This window comes from Mytilus edulis, chromosome 3 (genome assembly GCF_963676685.1).
Source record: "Mytilus edulis chromosome 3, xbMytEdul2.2, whole genome shotgun sequence".
Classification (NCBI taxonomy): Eukaryota; Metazoa; Mollusca; class Bivalvia; order Mytilida; family Mytilidae; genus Mytilus; species Mytilus edulis.
In genome coordinates this window covers 104,040,892-104,067,057 of record NC_092346.1, presented here as the reverse complement: position 1 = coordinate 104,067,057, position 26,166 = coordinate 104,040,892, and the positions used below count along the sequence as shown (strand labels likewise).

General features: G+C 31.3%; 2 protein-coding genes across 3 annotated transcripts; one reads left to right on the top strand and one right to left on the bottom strand.

The window, feature by feature from the left end:
* The first annotated feature begins 475 nt into the window (after positions 1–475).
* Positions 476–4,249, top strand: LOC139518075 (E3 ubiquitin-protein ligase MSL2-like). Its single transcript, XM_071309735.1, has one exon. The coding sequence runs from the start codon at positions 682–684 to the stop codon at positions 1,846–1,848; it is 1,167 nt and encodes a 388-aa protein (XP_071165836.1). The 5' UTR covers positions 476–681; the 3' UTR covers positions 1,849–4,249.
* A 494-nt stretch (positions 4,250–4,743) lies between these two features.
* Positions 4,744–24,163, bottom strand: LOC139514708 (5'-nucleotidase domain-containing protein 3-like). Of its 2 annotated transcripts, XR_011662664.1 has the most exons (17): positions 21,614–24,163; positions 20,112–20,287; positions 19,743–19,817; positions 18,995–19,050; positions 18,579–18,669; positions 17,725–17,793; positions 17,366–17,422; positions 16,840–16,900; positions 15,937–16,039; positions 13,519–13,620; positions 12,945–13,029; positions 11,193–11,279; positions 10,730–10,783; positions 10,310–10,396; positions 9,722–9,786; positions 7,051–7,312; positions 4,744–6,471 (listed from the first exon to the last, which is right to left on the bottom strand). XR_011662664.1 is itself a non-coding variant. In XM_071304278.1 (16 exons), exons 1-16 carry the CDS (start codon positions 21,783–21,785, stop codon positions 7,105–7,107), a joined length of 1,548 nt encoding a protein of 515 aa, XP_071160379.1. In that variant the 5' UTR covers positions 21,786–24,163; the 3' UTR covers positions 6,958–7,104. The 2 variants fall into 2 exon arrangements, 1 of the variants encoding a protein (XP_071160379.1); XM_071304278.1 differs by lacking the exon at positions 4,744–6,471 and having other exon boundaries at positions 6,958–7,312.
* Between the last annotated feature and the right edge of the window lie 2,003 nt (positions 24,164–26,166).

The window sequence follows — 26,166 nt, the reverse complement described above, 5'->3', positions numbered from 1 at the left end:
CACTTGTTCATTGTTGCTTATTGATACCATGTTTGGTATAATTGTATATTATTGCATTATTATAATAAAGCACCTTTCGCCAAACACTATTAGTGAGGGAGGGTAGGAGGGGTCCTGATCCCGAAATCCCGGGCTTAAAAACACGACATCCCGAAATCCCGGGCTTAAAAAACACGAAATCCCGAGGTTCCGAAATTAGAAGAAAGAATTCCCGGATCCCGAAAGGGTCAATCCAGAAATCCCGAGCTTAAAAACACCCGATCCCGGAGTCCCGATAAAGGTCCTATCCTCCCTCATTAGTTGTCAATTGTCCAAATCAGATAAAACCCTGTAAACTTGATACTTCGATTTTAGAACATCCAAGAAACATTCAAAGACGTCTCTAATTCGTTTTCGTGATATCCTAAAATAATTTTTCTGGTTTTTTTTTTTATTTGAATTGTTCGAAAACGTTTCTGACAGATCTGATTTTTTTGTAACGTTTTATTACCCCAACCCGGCCCCATTTTCATGTCCAAATAGAGAAATTTTATCTCCCTTACAAAGAAGTCAATAATGTATGACGTCATCAAAACTTGTACACATTTGAATGTCGCACCTGTCAGGGAAATTGAAAAACCTTTCAACAAATTAGCTAACCAAACACTAATCATAGATTTTAAACATGACAGTTGACAAGAAATGAATGCCTTAAAGTTTTATCTATCAACTTCCAAGTATGTCATGCAAGCAAACTTCGCCGATCGTGATTCATGGAGCGAACTGTATCGATATCTCCCATATTTACGTCAGGCGTTGTCATGTTGTGTGTGTAGAAGCATAGTAAAAATTCCGATGGGACCTAGTCATAAAGTGTGCCAGCACTTCGTTTGCAAGGAATGTGTCGAAAAGCCAATGACAATTAAGCCGCAATGTAGTTGGTGTAAAAAACGAGAAAGTTTTGAAGAATCAACCCAACTTCGAATGGTTGTTTCTTGTTTTAAGAAAATTTGTGAATATGTTATGAGCTCTCCTATTGGCACGGATCTCCAAGAACAGTCACACAACGGAGAAACTAATTCTTTAGTAACAATATTAGAAGAAGGTGTTGACTTCGACGACGATTATCAGTCACCCCCAGTGATCCCTATTACAATGCCTTCCCAGGTTCCAGCATCCACAGCAGAGCAACCAGAACTTGCAGAAGAATCGGAAATAACAGAATCAATGGACAAACCTACATGTATGAAAAGTAAATCAAAGCTGAACATTCAGCCCAAAATAAAAATGGATATAGAAAAAAAATCACACAGAAAAAAAATCAGACTGAAAAAATATAAATGGTATACAAAACCTAAAAAGAAAGTACCATTAAAGAAAAATAATGTAAAGAATTCAAAACTTTCACAACGGAATGAAAACCTTGTCAATGTCATACCATCAAATGAAATAAAATATGAGATAAAGAGGGAAAGTATAGATGAGGGTCGACCAAAATTAAAAGTTAAACTTCGAGCTAAGAAAGTTGATAAGTTCAATAACAGAGAATTTGGCAGTGATTGTGAAACCATGAAGGGCAATTATGTAGATACTGTGAAGGTTGACAAGTGTACAAGCATAGAACCCTCCATAAAGAAATTAAAATTGATATTTGGTGAAAATGAATTCAAAGTTTGCAAATGTGGAAGAGGAGGAACTTCAAGTCAACTAACATGTCTTGGTCAACGATGTCCGTGTTATGTGAAGAAGTTACCCTGTATCAGATGTAAATGTAGAGGATGCAGAAATCCAAGGAAATCTTTTGACTCGGATACAGACCAAACTCTAAGGTCCTTCAATTCTTCAGACCATTTATTTGTCTCCCTTTAGCAAATGTTAATTTATGATTTTTATTGTACATGTACATTAATTGTAGTACTATCATGCATACTTTCCAAACTCTACATTATTTGGACTCTGGTGGATAGTTGTCTTATAAGCAATCATACCACAATTCCTTATTTTAATATTTTGTAACAAACTGGTAAAGGGAGATAATAATTTCATATTAAAATTTGATTTATCTCTCTTTACTTGGCACTAATGTATATATTCAGACTTGAAGGGTTTGTTTGACCATGCTCTCATTTTTGTTGATCAATTTTCTTCTTTGAATCATGTGAGGAATAGGAAGATTAGAAGTATTTTGTTGTCCTTAATTGGAAATAAACTGAATATATAATCAGTCCAGATTTTCACTGGAACTAGCAAATTTTGTTACAGAATTAGATTTTTTGTAAATATAGAACAACCCTAACAGAAAGTCTTATAATTGTTAACCATGATATCATATTAAATGTTTTAGTTATTAGATGCAATAGTTATAATTGTGTAACAGATTATGGTGTAAATACATGACATATTAGTTAAGTAGCTTTCTGGTTGTTAAAATTTAGAAAATATTAGGGCATATGAAGTAATTGTTAGATATGTTACTAATAAGGGCCATACAGATTAGATTCTGTTCTCTGGTCAACTCCTAAGATATGCCTTTTTATCAGGTGCCAGAGTGTGGTTTTATATCTTGTAAAAAATATTTTAATTCTTGTTCCACGTCTGTAAAGTATGTTTTAACATAACCCCATCATTTATCATGTGAATATATATTAAGCCTTTGATTGGAAAATTAATTCAAAGATATTTTTTTTGAAGAAGCCATTAAGTCACTGTTTTCAATTAGGATTAACATAATTTTTAACATTCTATTGAGAAAACTATTCATAAATGTCATTATAAATGACTTTAGGCTAAAATTGTCATTTGTCAATGAAAGGAAAATATATTTTCTTCCGCCCCAGGTTTAAAAAATGGCCAGAGAACCAGAAAATCAATTTTGTGTGCCTCATCAATTTGTTTATTTTGATTGTTTAGAAATGTAACTACTGTGTATGAACATGCACTTGTTGATTTAAGTGTTTTAACCTTGTAGATCTGAAATGAAATGCTCATTTATTGTGAATGTTGTTTTGCCCTATCATTAAGTTTAATGTTAATCATGTTTAAAAATATTTACAATTGTAAATTGCAGAATTTATCAAGAGTTTCTAAAATCATGTCAATAAGATCAATAAGAGCTTATTACTGTCACATGTATCTGATTTATCAATAATAAGCAACTTTAGATACCATTAACAGGATAAATAAACTTATTTATATCATATTTGGTAATAATTTAATTTTGGATGTAATGCGTCTTCTGATTGGCTGACGTTATTTTGTTATGAGCCCATAGACATAATTTAGTCATGTGACCCTGACGTCATCAACGTTTTTTCATGGTTTTCTACGGTTTAAGAAATGACTGTAATATTTTTTCTGTCTATTCGAAATAACATAAAAAATGTGGTGCACACTGTTAATTAACCCGCTACACGCGTTATTCAGTGTGCACCAAATTTTTTATGTTATTTCTTCATAGACAGAAAAAATATTACAGTTATTCCTTAATTGAAATAATAAAATATATTTTATTGTCACTGCATGTAGAAATGATAGATGGCTTTACTCCCTTTTAAGGTTTATGTAAGTTTGCACAAAAGCTTTCAATATATTCTAGCTCTTGTAAAATTTGTACAAATATTTTGGGTATTACATTAGGGACAATATTTGTAAGACTTTTATTAACCACTAAAACAGTCTTCACGCTGAGTGGCAGCCCAGGCTTGTAAAATTGCTCCCGGGCCTGTAAAAATCATGTATACAGGCCAACAGAATGTAACTAAAAATTTTCAAAAATTGAGCGGGCCTGTAGATTTAACAGTTCATCGTGAAGACTGCTAAAAGCTTCCTTTGAAGTTGTTTATAAGGAGCAATAAAGTTATTTATAAAATTATGTGTCTTTCAAAAAAAAAAATCATGAGTTGCCAGTAAGGCTCAATATCTTAAAAGTAAAACAAGAAGCTAAAGGAAAAAATTATAAACAAAATGAGTTGGGTTATACATGTATGTCTACCAAAAGTGAATCAATAAATATTTAAAATTATATACTGTCATGAGAAAGGAATTTGTAATTTTTATCTTAATGTATTGCCGGTATTTATATTTTGTCACAGTATAGTGCTTGTTCATTGTTAATTTAGCCATGTATTTTTAGATCATGTCATTGTTATACTATATACATTAATTAGCATTGTACTTAAATGTTATTAATGGTTGTTACTCGTTCTCTTGTTATTTCCCTGTATGTTATCCCATTAAAGTGCAGTTTTTATTAAAGATTCTTTTTACTGTTTTTTCTTGCCTTGATGAAGTCACCTGGTTTTCACACTAAACTATTATATTACGATTTTAAATTGAATGATTACTGATTACATGAGATTACATCATTGCAATGTTATCGATTACAGTTGATTACAATTACCCCCATGCCTTCAAAAGACATAGGGGTGTTGTTTCTGGATTTGAAGGCAGCTTTAATAAATCACACTATAATTTTCTCTGTTCAGTGGACCTTAAATTTGGGTCAAAATTCTAATTTGGCATTCCAATTAAAAAGATCATACCATAGGGCACATGTGTACTATGTTTCAAATTGATTGGACTTCAATTTCATCAAAAACTTGAACCTGAAGTGGGTAGATGAACAATTGAAGGAAAAGACAGAAAAACATAATGGCCCTAGGTGGGGCATATAAAAAACTGTAAAAAAGGTGCAATTTGTGTACACTCACATCACATAGAATGGCCATTTACACCATGATTTGTGTTTAAAAGATACAGTAGAAATCTTGTTGATACTTTTAATTTTAACAAACAACACCAAATACAACAATTGTTTAATAAACATGCATGTAAAGCACATTATAATGTATGCCCTATCAAATAAAACCAATATAAAACATGTGTAATTCTATATCAAAAAAGGTACCGGTATATATTTTATTGCATTTGAATTTTTGAAAGATAAATATCGCATAAATTAGTAAATTTATGTAAAAATTAAAAACTTTAATATAAATACTACATCAGATCATGAGAAAAATAAATATTATTTGAACAGACACCATATATGATAAAGTCAATAAATACCACCTGAAGTTGTAAAAAATGTAAACTCTTCAATCCTTTATAAATCTAGTTCATATAATGATAGAGTATGGTCACTTGACATGTTTGACATGGAAAGTTTTTATAGGTTTTGAGAGAAAGTTAATTCTGAACTAATGCATTACTACCAAGATATTTAATTTACGTTTAAAAAAATCCTTTAATTTTTACCATTCTGATATGTCACGCATCCTGTCATTGATCAGGAACAAATAAAGGATTGAATTTTAACAATATTGTAAAAAATGGCAAACTATTTTGTACATACATACCCTTAATACATGGATATAAGATGAATTATCAATTAACTATTTATGTTTTCAAGGAAATATGTTTCTTAACTGTAAACAAACAAATGCTGACACACAAATAAAGTAAAGTATTACATACTACAAAATTGGCAGTGTAATGGAAAAGTTTGAATAGTTTGAAATTTCTATATACATAAAACCTTAAAGGTATTAAAAAAATCACGAAAGTATAATTTATAAAAGTTGAAAAATGTTATACATGAAATGTTCAACAATAGACATAACAAACAAAAGTGCTGTACACAATTTGTTTCTTACAATGAAGGGTTTTCTTTAACTACAATATAAAAAAATATTCCAAGGACATTTTTAAAAACCTATAAGTAGAGAAACACCATATCAAAAATAAACAAGTTCACAAAACACTATTAATGAAAGAGCAATAAAGACACCTAAAATAAGGGTGCTCAGGTTAACAGATCCTGCTCCAGTAGGGATACCTGTACAAATGTGAGATGACAGTGTTGTCACAAACAAATGACTGTGGTTATAACAATTTGAACATATCCATGACACAGATATTCCATAACGGTCCAACAACTCCTGATGGCATTCCTTTAACTTTCAAAGGGATGGCTTCAACTTTACCACTTTGAACCTTTGGATAAGTAACTTTCCTTGTAAGCAGCAACCCTCTGTTTAAAATGTTAACTCTGGAATATGATATCAACTGTGAGATATAATATATACTCCATATGCAGGAGCTGCTAAAATGTTGTTTCTTAGAAATATGACATGCTACAAAAAAACTCACTTAAAAACCTAACCCTAAAATATCAATAAATATTTAACAAACCATATCTGAACACTCAAGTCATAGTGCAGCTAAAGGACAAAGTAGAATGCTGAAAAATTGTACCTGAGCTCATCAAATAATAATTGCAATTAAAGTGTTGAAAAATTGTTAATGTAATACATGTAATCAGCATAAATCATAACAATGGCATATCACAACACAGTTTATATAAAAATTATAATGTTTACCACACATGTCTAAAGTGTAACACTAAGCTACACAAATGATGTTACAATATTTTACCACACATATCTATAATGTAACACTAAGCTACATGTTACAATGTTTTACCACACATGTCTATAGTGTAACACTAAGCTACATGTTACAATGTTTTACCACACATGTCTATAGTGTAACACTAAGCTACATGTTACAATGTTTTACCACACATGTCTATAGTGTAACACTAAGCTACATGTTACAATGTTTTACCACACATGTCTATAGTGTAACACTAAGCTACATGTTACAATGTTTTACCACACATGTCTATAGTGTAACACTAAGCTACATGTTACAATGTTTTACCACACATGTCTATAGTGTAACACTAAGCTACATGTTACAATATTTTACCACACATATCTATAATGTAACACTAAGCTACATGTTACAATGTTTTACCACACATATCTATAATGTAACACTAAGCTACATGTTACAATGTTTTACCACACATGTCTATAGTGTAACACTAAGCTACATGTTACAATATTTTACCACACATGTCTATAATGTAACACTAAGCTACATGTTACAATGTTTTACCACACATGTCTATAGTGTAACACTAAGCTACACAAATGGTGTTACAATGTTTTACCACACATATCCATAATGTAACACTAAGCTACATGTTACAATGTTTTACCACACATGTCTATAGTGAACACTAAGCTATCACAGTAGATTAAATCTTCTAAGGTTTTATTACAAATCAGCATATGGGGGATGTTCATGAGGTAATGCCATTCTCCTTGGGTAGAAGGTATGGCATGTAGAGTATTCAAGAAGATCTGTAATGTCTGACATATATATGTCTGCAAATCTGGCCAAACGTCGACTGAAGTATGTTGGATTGTGATATGTCCGAAAAATACTTCCAAAATGTGGATTGAACAATGATTTAGTATAATCTCTGAAATGAAATAAAATTAGGATTTTTAATCAAAATGTGCTATTTTACATTTATGTAACACTAGTAAATAATTTACTGCATAACTTTACAATTAAATTGCTTTACATATCTTTACTCTTTAACAGTTTGTACACTACAACATTGTGAAATTAAAGTCTAAAAAGCCTGCATCAATTGCCTGAATCACTGCCTGCACTATGTCAACAATGGATATTTTCGAACCCTACTCCTATAAATTAATTTCTTGAGCAATTCACTTGGCTCAACAGCATTTTCCCTAATAATAACAAAATTTTCCCTAATAATAACCAAATTTTCCTTAATAATAACCAAATTAGTAAACAATTAATCAACTTAAACTCTTTTAGTACCAGTAATTGTATCTGTCAAACTCAACATCATAAAAAAATGCTTTTCAAAAACTATTTTAATTATCTTTGGACTGTAGAATCTATACATTTATATTTGGCTATTCCTGTAATAGGATACGAGCATGAATGCAACACCACGAAAAGCTGATTTTCATGGAATTTTTTAATGGCCCTTTCCAATCCCATGTCATCCAACAACCAGATGCTCCGCAGGGCGCAGCTTTATACGACCGCAGAGGTTGAACCCTGAATGGTTGAGGCAAGTATGGACACAACATTCAAGCTGGATTCAGCTCTAAATTTGGATTGTGATGAAATAGTTGACACAGCATAGGTTTCTGACACAGAATGAATGTGGTCTAATGAACTTAAAATATTTTTTTTGCCTTTGAGCAATTCACTATGCTGTTGAATATTAATCCTCTAAAAAAAATGCTTGAAGAAATTTTCTTTTTATTTATGAATTCTGAAATGAGAAAAATTTACCCCCCCCCCCCATTTTTTTTCTTCACATTCCCCTTTCCCTTTTTCTAAAACTGATCTCAATTCAAATTTCTAATGGAGTTTGCAACAATAACTACTCATTTAAATACATCATAAAATATTAAAATGTAAAATAAAGTGCTTGTTATCACTGAATGGTAAAGATTGTTTTAATTTATCAGTTGGTAGTAAAAGTGAATATAAATTGTATATTGTATAAAACAATAATTAAAGTTGATTCAACTACTATTCTGGACAAAGAAAGATAACTCCAATTGAAAATTTCTTGCTATTGCACAATTAGATATTTCCTGCTATTGCGCAATACTGTGTAATTGAAAATATTTGCTATTGCACAATACTGTGCAATTGAAGATTTCTTGCTATTGCGCAATACTGTGCAATTGAAAATTTCTTGCTATTGCACAATACTTAATATAATAATTTTGGATCCTGATTTGAACCAACTTGAAAACTGGGCCCATAATCAAAAATCTAAGTACATGTTTAGATTCAGCATATAAAAAAAGCCCAAGAATTCAATTTTTGTTAAAATCAAACTTAGTTTAATTTTGGACCCTTTGGACTTTAATGTAGACCAATTTGAAAACGGGACCAAAAATTAAGAATCTACATACACAGTAAGATTTGGCAGATCAAAGAACCCAAATTATTCAATTTTTGATGATATCAAACAAAATTCAATTTTGGACCCTTTGGGCCCCTTATTCCTAAACTGTTGGGACCAAAACTCCCAAAATCAAACCCAACCTTCCTTTTATGGTCACAAACCTTGTGTTTAAAATTTCATAGATTTCTATTTACTTATACTAAAGTTATGGTGCAAAAACCAAGAATGATGCTTATTTGGGCCCCTTTTTGGCCCCTTATTCCTAAACTGTTGGGACCTCAACTCCCAAAATCCATCCCAATCTTTCTTTTGTGGTCATAAACCTTGTGTTTTATTTTCATTGATTTCTATTTACTTATACTAAAGTTATTGTGCGAAAACCAAGAATAATGCTTATTTGGGCCCTTTTTTGGCCCCTTATTCCTAAACTGTTGGAACCAAAACACCCAAAATCAATCACAACCTTCCTTTTGTTGTCATAAACCTTGTGTCAAAATTTCATAGATTTCTATTTACTTAAACTAAAGTTATAGTGCGAAAACCAAGAAAATGCTTAATTGGGCCCTTTTTGGCCCCTAATTCCTAAAATGTTGGGACCAAAACTCCCAAAATCAATCCCAACCTTCCTTTTATGGTCATAAACCTTGTGTTAAAATTTCATAGATTTCTATTCATTTTTACTAAAGTTAGAGTGCGAAAACTAAAAGTATTCGGACGATGACGATGCAAGAAGACGACACCAACGTGATAGCAATATACGACAAACAATTAAAATTTTTGCGGTCGTATAAAAAGTTACAGGTCTAGATACCATTAATTTATGATGAATTGAAATATCATAATCTAAACTGGTGCAATTACCAATTTGCATGTGAAAACTTAAAAAAAAGTTGTCTTGCCCGTGACTTTCTTCTTAAATCTTACCTTAACTCATCTCTTTCTTTTAACCATTCATTTCTGAGAATTGTAACACTGGGGTCTCTGTCCTCCTGAAAAGAATAATCAAAATAGAATTAAAGCTAAATAAAACTGGTCTGCAAGTTAATATACGTAATAATTTATAGCAGTAAGTATTTTAAATGAATAAAATTCTTCTTTTTCTGTCCAGTTTACATAAGAATGGCACATTCTAAAACAATACATACCTGTAACTTCACCTGTAAATGATTAATTAACAATAAGAGTCAGCATCTAAAGGAAACTGTTGAAAATTTCTTTTTTCCTTTGTTTTTGTATTTTACTGATAAATTAACTTATTTTCCCCCCTAGGACTAACATTAAGATACTGTACCCAAACTTGATCCTTTACATTAGTGAATCAATTTAGTGTATCAAATTAGCCTACTAACTGAATTTTGGAATCATTATTCATAAAAGGGTCAAGACTAAATCCTCAGAATTTGGAGCTGAAAAGGGCATCCGACTTATAGTCGGATCGACTAATAGGCGAGTATCTACGGTGATTTGTCTTTGAGATGCAGTATAAGTCTTGCAAGGTTTTACTGTACTTACCTGAGATTCTTCTATGAGATCCTGTAAACAGCACAACCAATGGACAGCTACCTGAAACTTCAAAGTATTGGACTTTTCTATTTCTGTCTGAAAAATAATCAATATGTTGAGTTGTATACTTATGGAACAATTTTTTAGTGTCATGCTCAATATTCATTCGATCATGGGTAGGTATTAATTTTGTCTAATCTTTACACCAAGCATTAGCAATTTAAATAAAGAGTTCTTATTCTAGCATGTACTTAATCAAAAAACTTTCCAATTTGGTGTTGACAGTGAAGGAAAATTGCATGTACCGGTATGTTTTTTTAATCTGTCACATGTATGACAAATACACTGTTAAAATAGTTCTACTAACAATCTCCCACAGTTTGTTTCTGAGTGAAAACTTCCAAAGTTTGGAAACATCTTTGAACATACCTCCAATTCAGGAATAATTGCACCGGTTCTCCAGCCATACTTTAAGGATGGATCCTGAAAAGGGGAGATAATTCACATTCAAATTAAACATATATACAACTAAGTTTGGTGAATTTCTTCCAGAACATATTTATCCTGCATATCTCTTTATTTACTGGATTTTAAGTCAACATTCCTCTTTAAATTCCAGGTAAACTTTTAACTATTTTTTTTAATATATTTTTGTTTTTGTTTGAAGTACTTAATTTGAGCAATATAGGTTTTCCAGGGGTAGAAGTCATAAAACTTTGCTCAGTGCTCGGAGCACAAAAATCATGCTCAAAACATGAAATCCAGTATTTTGATTGGTTGATTCTTGAGTCTGAGTACAAAAATCGTGCTCGAAAGTTTTATGACTGCATTGATATAAAAAAAATAATAAGTATTCTTAAATTATATTTTTAAGAATAAAACTACGACTTACTGCTAAATCACTGTAAACATGGTCACCAAAATATAAAACTTTAGATCCATACCAGCCTGTCATCTGTCTTAATTGGAAGAAATTGCCCTGAAATTTAATATAATAAGTAATTTCAAGACATTGAAACTTGTACAACTTTAATAATGTTAAAACAAATGAAATTAACACTTCATAAATTTTGTGCATTCAAAGCACTTTTCTCAATTTACCTTCATCAAGAATTCTCACACCAATAAAATACAAGGCCAAAAATGTTTTAGTACTTGAAGACATGAGTAGCTATCATACTGTCAGACCAAAAAGGATCTATAAATTCTTTTTTATTAAATAGTAGCCAAAGTCATCTCAGTTTAACTATATTTAAGGGAGTTGGGACCCAAGATTCTTAATATAAAATACAGTAGAAAATTAAATAAAGGTATGCTAAAAATAATTTCAGTACTGACCAAGCATTGACTAATGACTTCACAAACAAGCAAACAATTGGACAACTGGAATTCAACAAATAACCAAGCATGAGCTCACTTCAAACTAGACAATATATATTGACAAAATAAAACAGAAGTAAATCATAAGGCATGAGATCACTGAAGGGTAAAAAATGTTTTCATTAATCAAATTATTCTGTTATTTCTTCATAAAAAAGAGCATTTACAGAAACTAAAGGCTTTAAAGAGCCTGTGTCCCTCACTTTGGGCTATGTACATATTAAACAAAGGACACATATGGATTCATGACAAAATTGTTTTGGTGATGGTGATGTGTTTGTAGATCTTACTTTACTGAACATTCTTGATGCTTACAATTATCTCTATCTATTATGAACTTGGCCCATTAGTTTCAGTGGAAATTATTTTGTAAAAATTTACAAAATTTATGAAAATTGTTAAAAATTGATTATAAAAGGCAATAACTCCTTAAGGGGTCAATTAACCATTTTGGTCATTTGACTTATTTGTATGTCTTACTTTGCTGTACATTATTGCTGCTTACAGTTTACCTCTATCTATAATAATATTCAAGGAAAATTCCTTGATTTTTTACTTATCATCTAATTATGTTCATCTTAACATAAAAAAACACATTGGCAAAGTTTAAAATTTATATTCCTTCTAATAACGGAGAAAATCAAGTATTTCAAAGCAGATAGATCTTGACCTGATAAACATTATAACCCTATGTCAGATTTGCTCTAAATGCTTTGGTTTCAGAGATATAAGCCAAAATCTACATTTTACCCCCATGTTCTATTTTTAGCCATGGCGGCCATCTTGGTTGGTTGGCCAGGTTATCGGACACATTTTTTAAACTGAATACCCTAATGATGATCGTGGCCAAGTTTGGTTAATTTTGGCCCAGTAGTTTCAGAGGAGAAGATTTTTGTAAAAGTTTATGGACGATGGACGCCAAGTGATAAGAAAAGCTCACTTGGCCCTTTGGGCCTGGTGAGCTAAAAATTGAATAATATCATTATGTAAATAATAATGTGTGTATTTAATTTTTTTTTCTGTCTCATTATTGAAGTATACCTTCATCTTCTTTTATTCATACAGATTATGTGTTTTTTTTTTACTTTGTTGATTGCATCAATACTCTAAATCTCCTCTAATTCACTTTACATACAATATATATCTCTGGACTGTAATTAGTGATTTACATACAATATATATCTCTGGACTGAAATTAGGGTGTTCACCAATTGTGTTGATATTATATCTGTATACTTGAACTTGAATAAGTTTAAATATTCACCTCTTGATAAACCTTGCCTTTAATGAGAGTATTTACTCTGTCCCATGAGACATTTTCAAGTGAAGGATCATAAATTCTAAATGGCCTGAAAAGATTACAGATTCCTAAATTATAAATAAATTCATTGTAATACATGTATACTAGTATACTATTTGCTTTGCTTGCACTACTTTTTTATTTGGAGGATAATAAACAATGCAAGGAAAATGTATAATAAGATCTCTCTTTTACCAGCCCTATGAAGTAAAAATTCACAAGAGTGTTATCAAATTACCAAAATGCATCCTTCTTATGTTTTTCAAAGAATCAATATAAATAACAGCATTATAAAAAAGAAATTTATTTGAGAGGGCTTACAAGATAATTTTCATCATAATCATATTGCTAAGAAGAATTACTTCATTAATAAATAGTTGATCAGCTTGTGATACCTTAGGAATCTTGCAGTGAACAGTGTACAATTAAGCCAATAGTAATAATTCAATATTACATGCAAAAGCTTATGTTAGGCACCATATGCACATTTGATAAATCATGTATCAGTGATGGTAAACACTATACCGATTTAAATTACCTTGAAGCTTCATTGAAGAATTTTGGTTTTCTTGCATTGCATATAATAACTTCAAACAGATCCCGCCAGTCATTTCCCATCATATAAGTCATGCCTGCATCTCTGTACAAAAAAATAGCACTATTACAAACAAAACAACAAGAGTGCACACACTGAAATGTCTCGCCTTCTTTACTAATCATTGATATTATGTTGATAGTCCTAAATATAATGCTTTATTACAACTGTCACATAAACTTAATATTAACCATGAAAACTAAACATTGACCAATGAACCATTAAAATGATGTCAAGGTCAGATGAACCATGCCAGGCAAGCATGTACAGCTAACAATTCTTCCATACAACAAATATAGTTAACCTATTGTTTATAGTTGATGAACCTTGAAAATGAGGTCAAGGTCAAATAAAACCTGCGCCACAGACATATAGATCATAAAATATTTGTTACACCAAATATAGTTGACCTATTGCACATAGTATTAGAAAAAAAAGACCAAAAATCAAAAAACTTAACTTCGACCAATGAACCATGAAAATGAGGTCAAGGTCAGATGACACCTGCCAGTTGGACATGTACACCTTACAGTCCTTCCATACACCAAATATACTAGACCTATTGCTTATAGAATCTGAGATCTGGACTTGACCACCAAAACTTGTTCACTGATCCATAAAATGAGGTCGGGGTCAAGTGAAAACTGTCTGACGGGCATGAGGACCTTGCAAGGTATGCACATACCAAATATAGTTATCTTATTACTTATAATAAGAGAGAATTTAACATTACAAAAAATCTTAACTTTTATTTCAAGTAGTCACTGAACCATGAAAATGAGGTCAAGGACATTGGACATGTGACTGACGGAAACTTCTTAACATGAGGCATCCATATACAAAATATGAAGCATCCAGGTCTTCCACCTTCTAAATTATAAAGCTTTTAAGAAGTTAGCTAATGTCTCAGCTGTCGTAGCCGCCATCGCATCACTATCCCTATGTCAAGCTTTCTGCAACGAAAGTTGCAGGTTCGACAAAAACAGACTTTTGACAAGGAGAAAAGATTTGTGTATGCAATACTAAATGTATGGGTATAGTTTATTCTGTATTTTAAATATTTTAGACATGATGAATAATCTTTTTTCTTAATGCCATATAATATTAGTAAATGCTGAATATTAAGAGGGAATTAATCTTCTCTTGACAAAACTGACCATTTACTGTGAAAGTACTTTAATTCGTGGGTATCAATTTTTGTGGTTTGAACAAAAGATACATGTTCATGAGTTCTTAAATTTGTGTATTAAGAGTTTTCTAAAAAAAAAATAGAGTGAAGAATTGGAGCCATTAGAAAAGAAGATTACAAATTGTCTCGATTGAAGGAAATTGCAAAGTTAACATTCAAATTGTTGCCCCTGTGTTAATCATAGTGATGATACTAATTAACCTGAGATCAAGTGATCAGCAGATCAAAGACCAATAAAGGTGTTAATTAGGTCATAAAAATGTCAATATTGAAGAAACAGTTACATAAACAAATGCTATAAATAGCTTTTGAATTGTTATTGATTTTTTCTTATCAATAGCAAGCCCATCATGAAATTATTATTTTCCGTACGAGAATTATGAGGATATAAAATGAACACTTTACCATAGCATATCATCACCTGAATTCTGATTTTCATCAAATGTATGAGAATTAAAAGATCAAAAGTTATAAAATTTAGGTTTTTAAAGATTATATGGGTATAAACCACGAAAATTGGTTCCCCATGAATAAAAGTACTTTCACAGTAAACAAGTATGCACACTCAAAAAATGTCTTGCCTGAGTTACTTATCATGTTTGAATTTATGTCAAAAGTTTAAGATAAAGAGGTTAAACAGCAAGTACTACATGAAATTAACATTATCAATGATCTATGTAAATGAGGTAAAGTTGAAAGGGAAATGTATATACTCCGTATTAAAGACTGTACTTTAACCCTATAATGGTTTACTTTACAAATTATTACTTAGTTTGAGAGTTGTCTCATTGGAACTCATACCACATCTTCTTCTGGCTAATTACCATCATTGCATACACCAAGTAAATAACCTATTGTTTAAAATCACCATCTTCTATTAAATGCAACAAAACAATAAATTTATTTTCTTAGAATAAGGTTACCCTTTGGTACATGTAGAAAATGAAATGTCTCTTTTATTCAGTATTTTGTTTTGATATTATAACACTTTCATAATACATAGGCTTATAGAAGTGATCATAAACTTAAAGGCCAGGATATGTTATGTTCATTATTAATCCAAAACAGACGTAAAATTATAATGTATTTCTACAATGCTGTTTCAAAAATGTACTAAATGAAGCAGTGATGGTAGAAAAACAAGTTATACACTTAATATTTTATGTACCTACACAAAAGGGAATCCACTGTTAGTTATCAGAAACAGTTTCTTATCAGCCTTCATCAAATTTTCAAGGAGAGACATCACTTTAGGTCCCTTTTCTAAATATTTTTCTGAAATGATATATGCACATAATTTAGTCTTTCTTTATAAAGTTTTCATAGTCTAAGATTATGGACTACTTCTTTGAATGAATACATGCAAACATGTCATTTTCTACAGTATCTAATTTAATTATGATCTTCATTGTTAAAAATGCTTCGCAGGGCACAGCTTGATACGACTGTAGAAGTGGAAATTTCAAAAACTTTATTCATGGTTAGATTCTGCATATTAAAGAACCCCAAGAATTCAAAAATAAAACCCCATTGAAATTGGTCAAGAAATAAGCAATTAATACAAAGTATTAGAAACGCATTGTTTTTGGCCCCTAATTCCTAAACAGTTTGGCCCATAACCCCTAAAATCAATCCAACCTTCCTTTTTTGGTATGGAACCTTGTGGTACAATTTTAGAAAGATACATACACTTACACAAAAATTATTGTCTGGAAACAAGAAAATACTTATTTTGACCCCTTTTGTGCCCTTGTTCCTAAACTGTTATGACAAAAAAACCCAAATCAATAGCAACTTTCTTTTCAAACCTTGTGATTAAATTTCATAGAGATCCATTTGCTTAAACTAAAGTTAATTTCTGGAAACTAAGTGTCTTCAGACGACGATGACGTGATACTTTTTTGCGGTATTATAAAAAAGTAAACAAAATTTAGGAGGTAGTAACATGGCTGCTTTAAAATTTGAATGAAACACCATTTTGAATTTCCAACATAAAGCCTTAAAAGTATAATTATAACAATATATAACATGAATATCGAACAAATCTTGGTTAACAATAAAAGATCAATTCTCACCTAAATTGGTCAAAATACTGTTATGTAACAATCCATTGGAATGGATCCCTTGGACAGCACCCTAATTAAAACATAACATACATGTAGTATATTCACATTTATTAGATTTTATAACAAATTGACTGCATTTTGAATGTTCAATACATATAACAAAAAGTTGCAAAGGAGCTAAACATTTTTTCTCGTATATTATTTTACAGACAAAAGAAATATAACAAACATATCATTTTAATCTAATTAGGAAAACACTTCAATTATTTAATTTTCTTTTAAATGAGAAAACACTTCAATTATTTCATATTTATATGATGATTTAAATTTTGACAGTATGTCATTTATTGTGTAGTGTAAGACCAGTCTGCATTGTTAGCCACTAGTCTGATGCCCCAGACTAGTAAATACTAATTTGGACTATTGAAAATTTTCAAAATTTTATATATGCATTATAGGGACAAGTTTTTATAAAAGGATTTGGTGCAGACCGCGGTTCTATGTCAAGTTGGAAATAAGAGTAAAATCAACTTACCCTTACGTCATAGAAGACATATTCTGGATCATACTGAATGTCATTCTCTCTGAAATACTGACATTCAATTCATATTAATTGTTGGAAAAATGTAACTTTTCTTTTCATATTGTGATGTGTTTATCAAGACAAAGTTTTTTCAGTCAACATCTTATCTGTAGCTGGTATCAGCTACATTAATATAAAGTTTGGCTAATCTGTTATCAATTTCATACCCAAACCAGTTCTTTTTAATAGCTAAAATGTACTTCTAAACATAAAGTCAATTTTTAGAGTTTTATATAATGTGACAAATCATATTTTTTAAACACAAAACAGAAACAATGTCTGTCCAACTTTTTTATAGCAATAACCATTACCTCAATAACTTCGGTTAATAACGTCATTTCAGGGGGTGCAAACAGGTCAACAAGTTGATACATTGGACCCTATAAAGTAAAATTTCTTGTTAATACATGTACACAAAGTATGTAATCTATGATAACAAAAATCACCTTGTCCCCAAATTGATCTCTAAAGTCATCCAATGGTTTCAATCATATTTGCAGTTTTGGAGATCTTGTTCTCATGGCTAGCCAGTTTTATTTATTTTTTATTTTTCTGGTGATTATTATTGCTGTTATAGTTTCTATCTATAATTGAAAGTTGTTCTGTAAATAAAGTTTTGGTTCACCTTGTTCAAATTCAAGTTTACTTTTTTACTTTTTTATTTGCGCCGATCATATACTTCCCACTTTACCAAACACAATTGGAAGCAGTACATTCTTTAAAGAGGGAAACCAGTTGATGAAAAGGGACCTGATGAGGTGTTGTTCAATTTGGAAATGAATTGACATTGTATAATCTACTTTCATCGTTTCTACAATAATATCACTAGAAATCTCAATTGATGAGAACAACTACACAGACATGTGAAAATAGCAGCTAACTACATTGTTACTAACTTTATTGATTAACTTTCACTTTTAACTTAGCTTGATTCTTATCTCACTTTCACTTTTTATTTATATATTTAACGTTGTCATAACAACCTTTATTGTAACATTACTCCAGGTGAACCGCATAAAACAGCAAGATTGCATATGTAATATTGTCCTGAAGATGCCACGTTTGTTGAACATGTCGACCAGAATAAACTCTTACCATGAGGTAATTGATGGGCGTTGGTGTCTGTATTATCGTTTTAATTTACTCATCTCATTTAATATCTTACCAGTCCATAGAATGTGTTCATTGATTCTAGTGCTACATGGGTTCCATCATATAGATTTATTACTTCCTTATCTGAGACCTTCTGCATTCCCCTGTAAATACATACCAGTTATTATAATTAACATAGATGTGACTCAACACTGGAAAATATAACTTACTTCTTTTTCACTGAGCTACAAAAGAAAAAGAAGGATATATAAGGTGGTGTACTTGAGATTCCATTATTTCATTTCATTATCATTGACTTATAAAAATCGGCCCACTAAAATTGCCTCCACAATTGATCTCTTTTATAAACAGGTATTTGTCATGATTTTTGAAATAACACATTGTCAAAAACACATTCATACTGTCTCTCGAGTCTTCACGGAGTGATATACAGATAGCATAAACTGACTTCTATTAAACAAAATTTACCTGTAAACTGTTCCCAGTTGTATGTTATGAAAAGAATCCAATTTCATCAGTAGACCCTAGAATATAGAGAATGTCTGATTGTAAATAAGAACATTTAAGATATACCATATATCAAAAACAACTGGCTTGTTTTTATTTGTCTGAAGGTCTGAATATAGTTTGATGATTACTTTTAGCAATCCAAGAAAAATTGCATTAAAAAAATACCCTTATTTTCATATTAGCACCACTCTTTAGTCATTTTTTGGATCTACCATTTTAAAAATTTACCAAAATCAAATTTAACTAGTGAATTTTGTTTGTCCAATGTACAATGTATATACAATACCAAAACTTTACAACATAAAATAAGAAGATGTGGTATGATTTTCAATGTGACAACTCACCACAAGAGACCAAATGAAATGAGCAGAAGTAGTAGATTGTTAGCAATTATAGACAACCTTCAACAATGAATAAAATCCATACTGCATAGCAAGCTTTAAAAGCCCACAAAATGACAAACATACATGTAAAATGATTAACAATAAAAGACTAAGAGCCTGATTTACAACAAAAAGAACAAATATGATATGCAACACTGAATTACAGGCTCCTACTTGGGAAAGGCCAGAATGTGGTGGTGTAAAACAAGTATGGGGTGGGGGACTATTTGTATCAAGGATGCATAGGACTATATTTATATGGAAGGAATAACTGTAACTATAAAGCAAAATAAATCATTTTAAAAAAGTAAACCATTTATTACCTTGCGAATGTCATAGTGGAGACCACGTACAGCAAACTCTGCACTGTACTCAAATTTGAGTATATCTTTAGGATACTGAAAAATGAATTAAATGAATTTGAAATTGTCAAATTCTATCATGATATAATCTAAACATAAAAAAAAATTCTATGATAGTTACATTTTTGTAGTTTATATGTTCAGTACTGGATCTTATTATGAACCTAAATTTACTATAACAAAAACTTATGTAACGGTTATAATTAGCATGTGTCATATAGAAATAACTTGTTTGTCAATTATACAAAAAAACGAGTGAGCCTTCATAAAATTATAATCATTACAAAAACTCTTTACTGTTTAAAAAATGTAAAATATTTTAGTGATTACCTTATACTTGTGAACTAATGCATCTTTTCCCAGACGGAAGATCAAACTGTGTAATTCTTGTTTGTATGAAGCTAATGTGTAATCATAGTCAAAACCATAAACTTTGATGTGTTTTAATGATGTCTCATTGTTTGCAAACACTGCATGTTGGTTAACTGTCACATGTTCACTTTTTTCTGGAAAAAAAATAAAATATATGAACAACAGTAATTAGTGTACTTCTTTAATTTGCATGAAATAGTCCATAGTACAGACAGGCTTTCAATTGAATTACACTTCATATGCTTTTTTGTGATGTTTGTATAAACATATATACACATGCATATTGAATTCCAATAAAACACATTTTATTTTCTATTTTTGTGTGTGCATACAATCACAATTTGTATTTTGAAGCAATTGCATTGTGTCTATGTAGGAATACTGATACAAATACTTTATTAAACCATTACATGCATTATGGAGAGAAAATTTCAGGCTCTCTATTGACACCATTTGTGAGTATGGTCTTAAGAAACGATAATAGTCTGCCGGAAGGGAACAATAAATGGCTGACCCGTGTTAAGGAAAACCATTCCAGAAACCCTTTCAAGCTTCACAAAAACAGAAATGTACTGTTGGACAAAAAGACTTAAGAGGCACAGCGTAGAAGATAAACTAGCATGGAGAGGGGGGGCGGTAGGGAGACCATTGACTCTAGGTCTTAAAGCACCGGCTTGCTTACAGATTCCTAGTGAACATACTTTTAGATTTTACCGTACGTATACTTTTATCACTATAGTAATTCTGTGTGAACACTGAACATTAGATTTTAAAAAGCATATATTTTTAGAACATAGAACTTTAAATATGTTTTACCCAGGCAAAGCCGTTCTATATATATTTTGTATGTGATAGTGAGGGTATGTTAGATTTTAAATGATAAATAAGGCGTCACTTTTAATTATTAAGGCAAAATCCTGTGTGGAAAGACTTGTTTTAACTTTAGATAAAAATTGCCATGAACTTTTAATTATAACATATATAACTTTTAAAATGTTGCAGATTAAAATATTATCTTTAACGATATTCATTTATGCAAATAATGTACATAATGCTGGAAGGATGATCTAAAATTCATGGATAAATTGTGGTGATGAGATCCAGTCACAGCACCCTTGTAAATATAGAGCACCGCCACCCAAAGCTCCTGTTCAACACACAGAACTTGTGTGGTTCTCCTTTGAAGGGGGGTTAAGATAGGTAAGGTAAGGTTAAGGTTTATGTGGACCCTTTGGCTAAAATGGCTGAATTTTCACCACAAAGTACAGACAAATCTGTGCATCTGGAAAAGATTTAAAGCATAGCATGCCCTAGATAAATAGAAGTCAAATATGTTTTATATTTTAGAAAAATAAAAAATAAACAGGATTTTGCTGTGCACTTTTTTTCATAATAAGAATGTTTTCCAGAACTTTGAACATTTTGAAGATCTTTGACTTTGAAAGAGTTGGCTGTCACACCTCGTATCTTTTTCTTTTTCGTCTTGTATTTATCAGTCCATGATTGTTTAGAGTTTGGCGCAGCTGATGAAAGACATCTGTAGCATGTTGGCAATGCATTTTGCTTATAATTTTCTAGAAAAGTTCTCAGAAATATCTTTGAAAGCGCACTTGTTGATTTCATTGCAGACATCGGTCGTTCGGAACTTCTTTAGACTTTCCATTACAGAGATACATCTGATTACCTACCCTGGGTCGTTATCAAATAAAACAACATTGTTCGTTTACATCAGAATTTAATGAAAACTGTTAATTTGGAAACCACAACTTTATTGTACTAAAATGAAATAAGTGCATACTAGTCTTAATTAAATATAAAAGGGTCAGGATGTGAAATTGTCTAAAAGAAATATTAAATCCACTATGCAAAATAGTATACATATACCAGAACTTTCTATACTAGTATAGAAATTAAGTCCCTGCATATACAGCATATTGTGTGAATATTGAATAAAAGTTTAAACATGCTACATACAGGAACCAGTGGTGGAGTTTCTTATCGACAACGTATTTGTTCGATTTGGAGGTAGAATTTTTGGACAAATTGTTGGCCGTCCTATGGGAACAAATTGTGCGCCTCTCCTTAAAAAGTTTTTCGTGGTAAGTAAAGCAATAAGATGTGGTATATTTGCTGATGAGACAACTGCCCACACAAGACCATATGACAAAGAAGTTTACAATTATAGGTCACTGTACAGCCTTCAGCAATGAGCAAAACCAAAACAGCATAGTCGACAATAAAAGGCCCTGAAATCACAATTAACAGGCTATTATTTCAACTTGGAATTATTTTTAATTATGGAATTTGCATAATTTCTTGTTCTTGAAATTTTTAATAAATTCTATTTTATTCACATAAATTAAACAAAGGAAACTAGCGGCCTGATTTAATGTATGTTTCTCAGATACTATAAACAAAAGTTCAATGATAATAAATATTAGGAGTAATTGTAAGGTGTGCGTGTCCATCTGGCAGGGTTCATTCCACCTTGTGATCTTTTTGATAGTTTATTGGTCAACATTAAGTTTTAATGGTTAGGTCATTTATGTACAGATTATAGAAGCATGTCTGTAAGAGAGGGGTCACAACCTTGTCCTCCTTAAAAAAGGTTAAATCATGTGTCAATTTCTAGGATTTGAAATAAACTCCAAGTACTCAGAAACATTTTATGTTCGTACCTACTGACATATCAGTTTGATAAATACTGCAGTGAAGTTCTTATTTATAATGAAATTTTGATTTTCTTCATTCAAGGACTAGTGCTTCACAGTGAATCAAATTGTAGACAATATCATGTCAACATCTCAGCTTAGTCTCCTCTGGACATTCTACATCTACTGTGCACAGGCTACCTAATTCACACACAAAAAAACTGCCAAACATTGTTTCATCTTTGCTTCTATGTCAATGTTCTACGACTGATCAGTCTGTCCTTTGAACTAGACTACCATCTAAGAAAACTTAATATTAAGCATATGCAAATAATGGAGTGAAAAGGCTGTTAGGTTTTAGGTACGGGAAATTAATGCCCTTTAAATGGTTCCATTAATTTTGTTGACAGTTGTAACATTTCCACTCTATACACTACACATCCACACTATCTTATGAGAATAAAGTCCTGATAACAAAAATTTAACATATATCAATTATGAAGCATGAAAATGAGGTCGAGGTCTTGGAATCATGAAAATAGGTCAAGGCCTGAAAATGTGTTCAAAGTCTGATGTACCATGCTAGACAGGCATGTACACTAAGCAATCATTTCCTATACAAAATAATTTTGACCTTTAGCATATGGTACAGTATTGGAAAATATAAACATAACCATGAAAACTTTACATTGAAGAATTAACCAGTCTGGCATGGTTCATCAGTCAGGCATGCACACCTTTTAATCATTTCATACACTAAATAACCTTTTGCTTATAGTATCAGAGAAACCAGACTTAAAAAAATATTTCTGTTCTCCATGTACTCCTTAAACATTATAATTACCTGTGTATGTGTATTTTATTTAACACCATTTTGTCCAAGGTTATACGGTAGTTGTCTTTCTGATATTGTTTTACATCTCCTCCCATTTTTAATAATATTATTTTTTATAGTGTCATAGATCAAATGTATTTGTTCAGTGTATGTTTACCTGTTTTTGATTGAGTTAAGTCATATCAATTAATATTTTATAGATGGTCTTTCTATATTGTAACTTTACACCACTGTTTCAGGTTAGGGTGAAGTTAGGCACCTGTTAAAAAGTTCAAGCCCACTGCATTTGTTTGCACTGGTCCTAAGTCAGGAAACTGTTCAGTGAATGTGGTTTGTTTGTGTGGTTCATAAGTGTTTCTAGTTTTTAATTTTTAAAATAAATTAGACAGTTGGTTTTCTTATTTGAAAAGTTTTACACTAGGGGGCTCTTTATAGCTTGCTGCTTGGTTTGAGCCAAGGCTCTGTGTTGAAGGCCGTACTTTGACCTTTAATGGTTTACTTTTTTACAAATTGTGACTTGGATGGAGAGTTGTCTCATTGGAACTCATACCAAATTTTCTTATAACTATTGACTGTGTAAACTTAACCTTAATCACTGATCCATGATATGAAGTCGAGGTCTAGTGAATACTGTCTGATGAACATGTAGATCTTCAAAGTTAGCAATATACCAAATATAGTTATCCTATTGAACATAGTATGTGAAAAATTCATGACAAACAAAAATATTGAAAATGAGGTCAAGGATATAACGACATATAACAGACAGAACCAGATGCTCCGCAGGGCGTAGCTTTATACGACCGCAGAGGTTGAACCCTGAACGGTTGGGGCAAGTATGGACACAACATTCAAGCTGGATTCAGCTCTAAATTTGGATTGTGATTAAATAGTTGACACAGCATAGGTTTCTGACACAGAATGAATGTGTTCTAATGAACTTAAAAATTTTTGTTTTCTCTTAGAGCAATTCACTATGATGTTGAATATTAATCCTCTCAAAACAAGAATGTGTCCTCAGTACACGAATGCCCCACTCGCACTATCATTTTCCATGTTCAGTGGACCGTGAAATTGGGGTAAAAACTCTAATTTGGCATTAAAATTAGAAAGATCATATCATAGGGGACATGTGTACTAAGTTTGAAGTCGATTGGACTTAAACTTCATCAAAAACTACCTTGACCAAAAACTTTAACCTGAAGCGGGACAGACAGACGGACAGACGAACGGACGGACGAACGAACGGACAGACGGACGGACGCACAGACCAGAAAACATAATGCCCCTCTACTATCGTAGGTGGGGCATAAAAATGTTTGAAGAAATTTTCTTTTTTATTTATGAAATTTCAAATGAGAAAAATTGAACCCAATTTTTTTAATCACATCCCCCTTTCCCTTATTCCAAAACTAATCTCAATTAAAATTTCTAATGGAGTTTGCAACAATAACTACTCATTTAAATACATCATAAAATATTAAGATGTAAAAAAAACTGCTTGTTATCACTGAATGTTATTTATTATAATTTATCAGTTGGTAGTAAAAAGTGAATATACATTGTATATATATATAACAAAAATTTAAGTTGATTCTGGACAAAGAAAGATAACTCCAATTAAAAAAAAATCTTGCTATTGCACAATATTTTGCAATTAGATATTTCTTGCTTACTATTCTGGACAAAGAAAGATAACTCTAATTTAAAAAAAATTTGCTATTTCACAATATTGTGCAATTAGATATTTCTTGCCATTGTGCAATACTGTGCAATTGAAAAGACTTGCTATTGCACAATATTTAATATAATAATTTTAGATCCTGATTTGGACCAACTTGAAAACTGGGCCCATAATAACAAATCTAAGTACATTTTTGGATTCAGCATATCAAAGAACCCCAAGATTTCAATTTTTGTTGAAATCAGACTAAGTATAATTTTGGACCCTTTGGACTTTAGTGTAGACCAATTTGAAAACAGGACCAAAAATGAAGAATCTACATACACAGTTAGATTTGGTATATCAAAGAACCCCATTTATTAAATTTTTGATGAAATCAAACAAAGTTTAATTTTGGACCCCGATTTGGACCAACTTGAAAACTGGGCCAATAATCAAGAATCTAAGTACATTTTTAGATTCAGCATATCAAAGAACCTAACTGATTCATTTTTTGTCAAAATCAAACTAAGTTTAATTTTGGACCCTTTGGACCTTAATGTAGACCAATTTGAAAACGGGACCAAAAGTTAAGAATCTACATACACAGTCATGACAGTTAGATTCGGCATATCAAAGAACCCCAATTATTCAATTTTGATGAAATCAAACAAAGTTTAATTTTGGACCCTTTGGGCCCCTTATTCTGTTGGGACCAAAACTCCCAAAATCAATACCAACCTTCCTTTTATGGTCATAAACCTTGTGTTTAAATTTCATAGATTTCTATTTACTTATACTAACGTTATGGTGCGAAAACCAAGAAAAATGCTTATTTGGGTCCCTTTTTGGCCCCTAATTCCT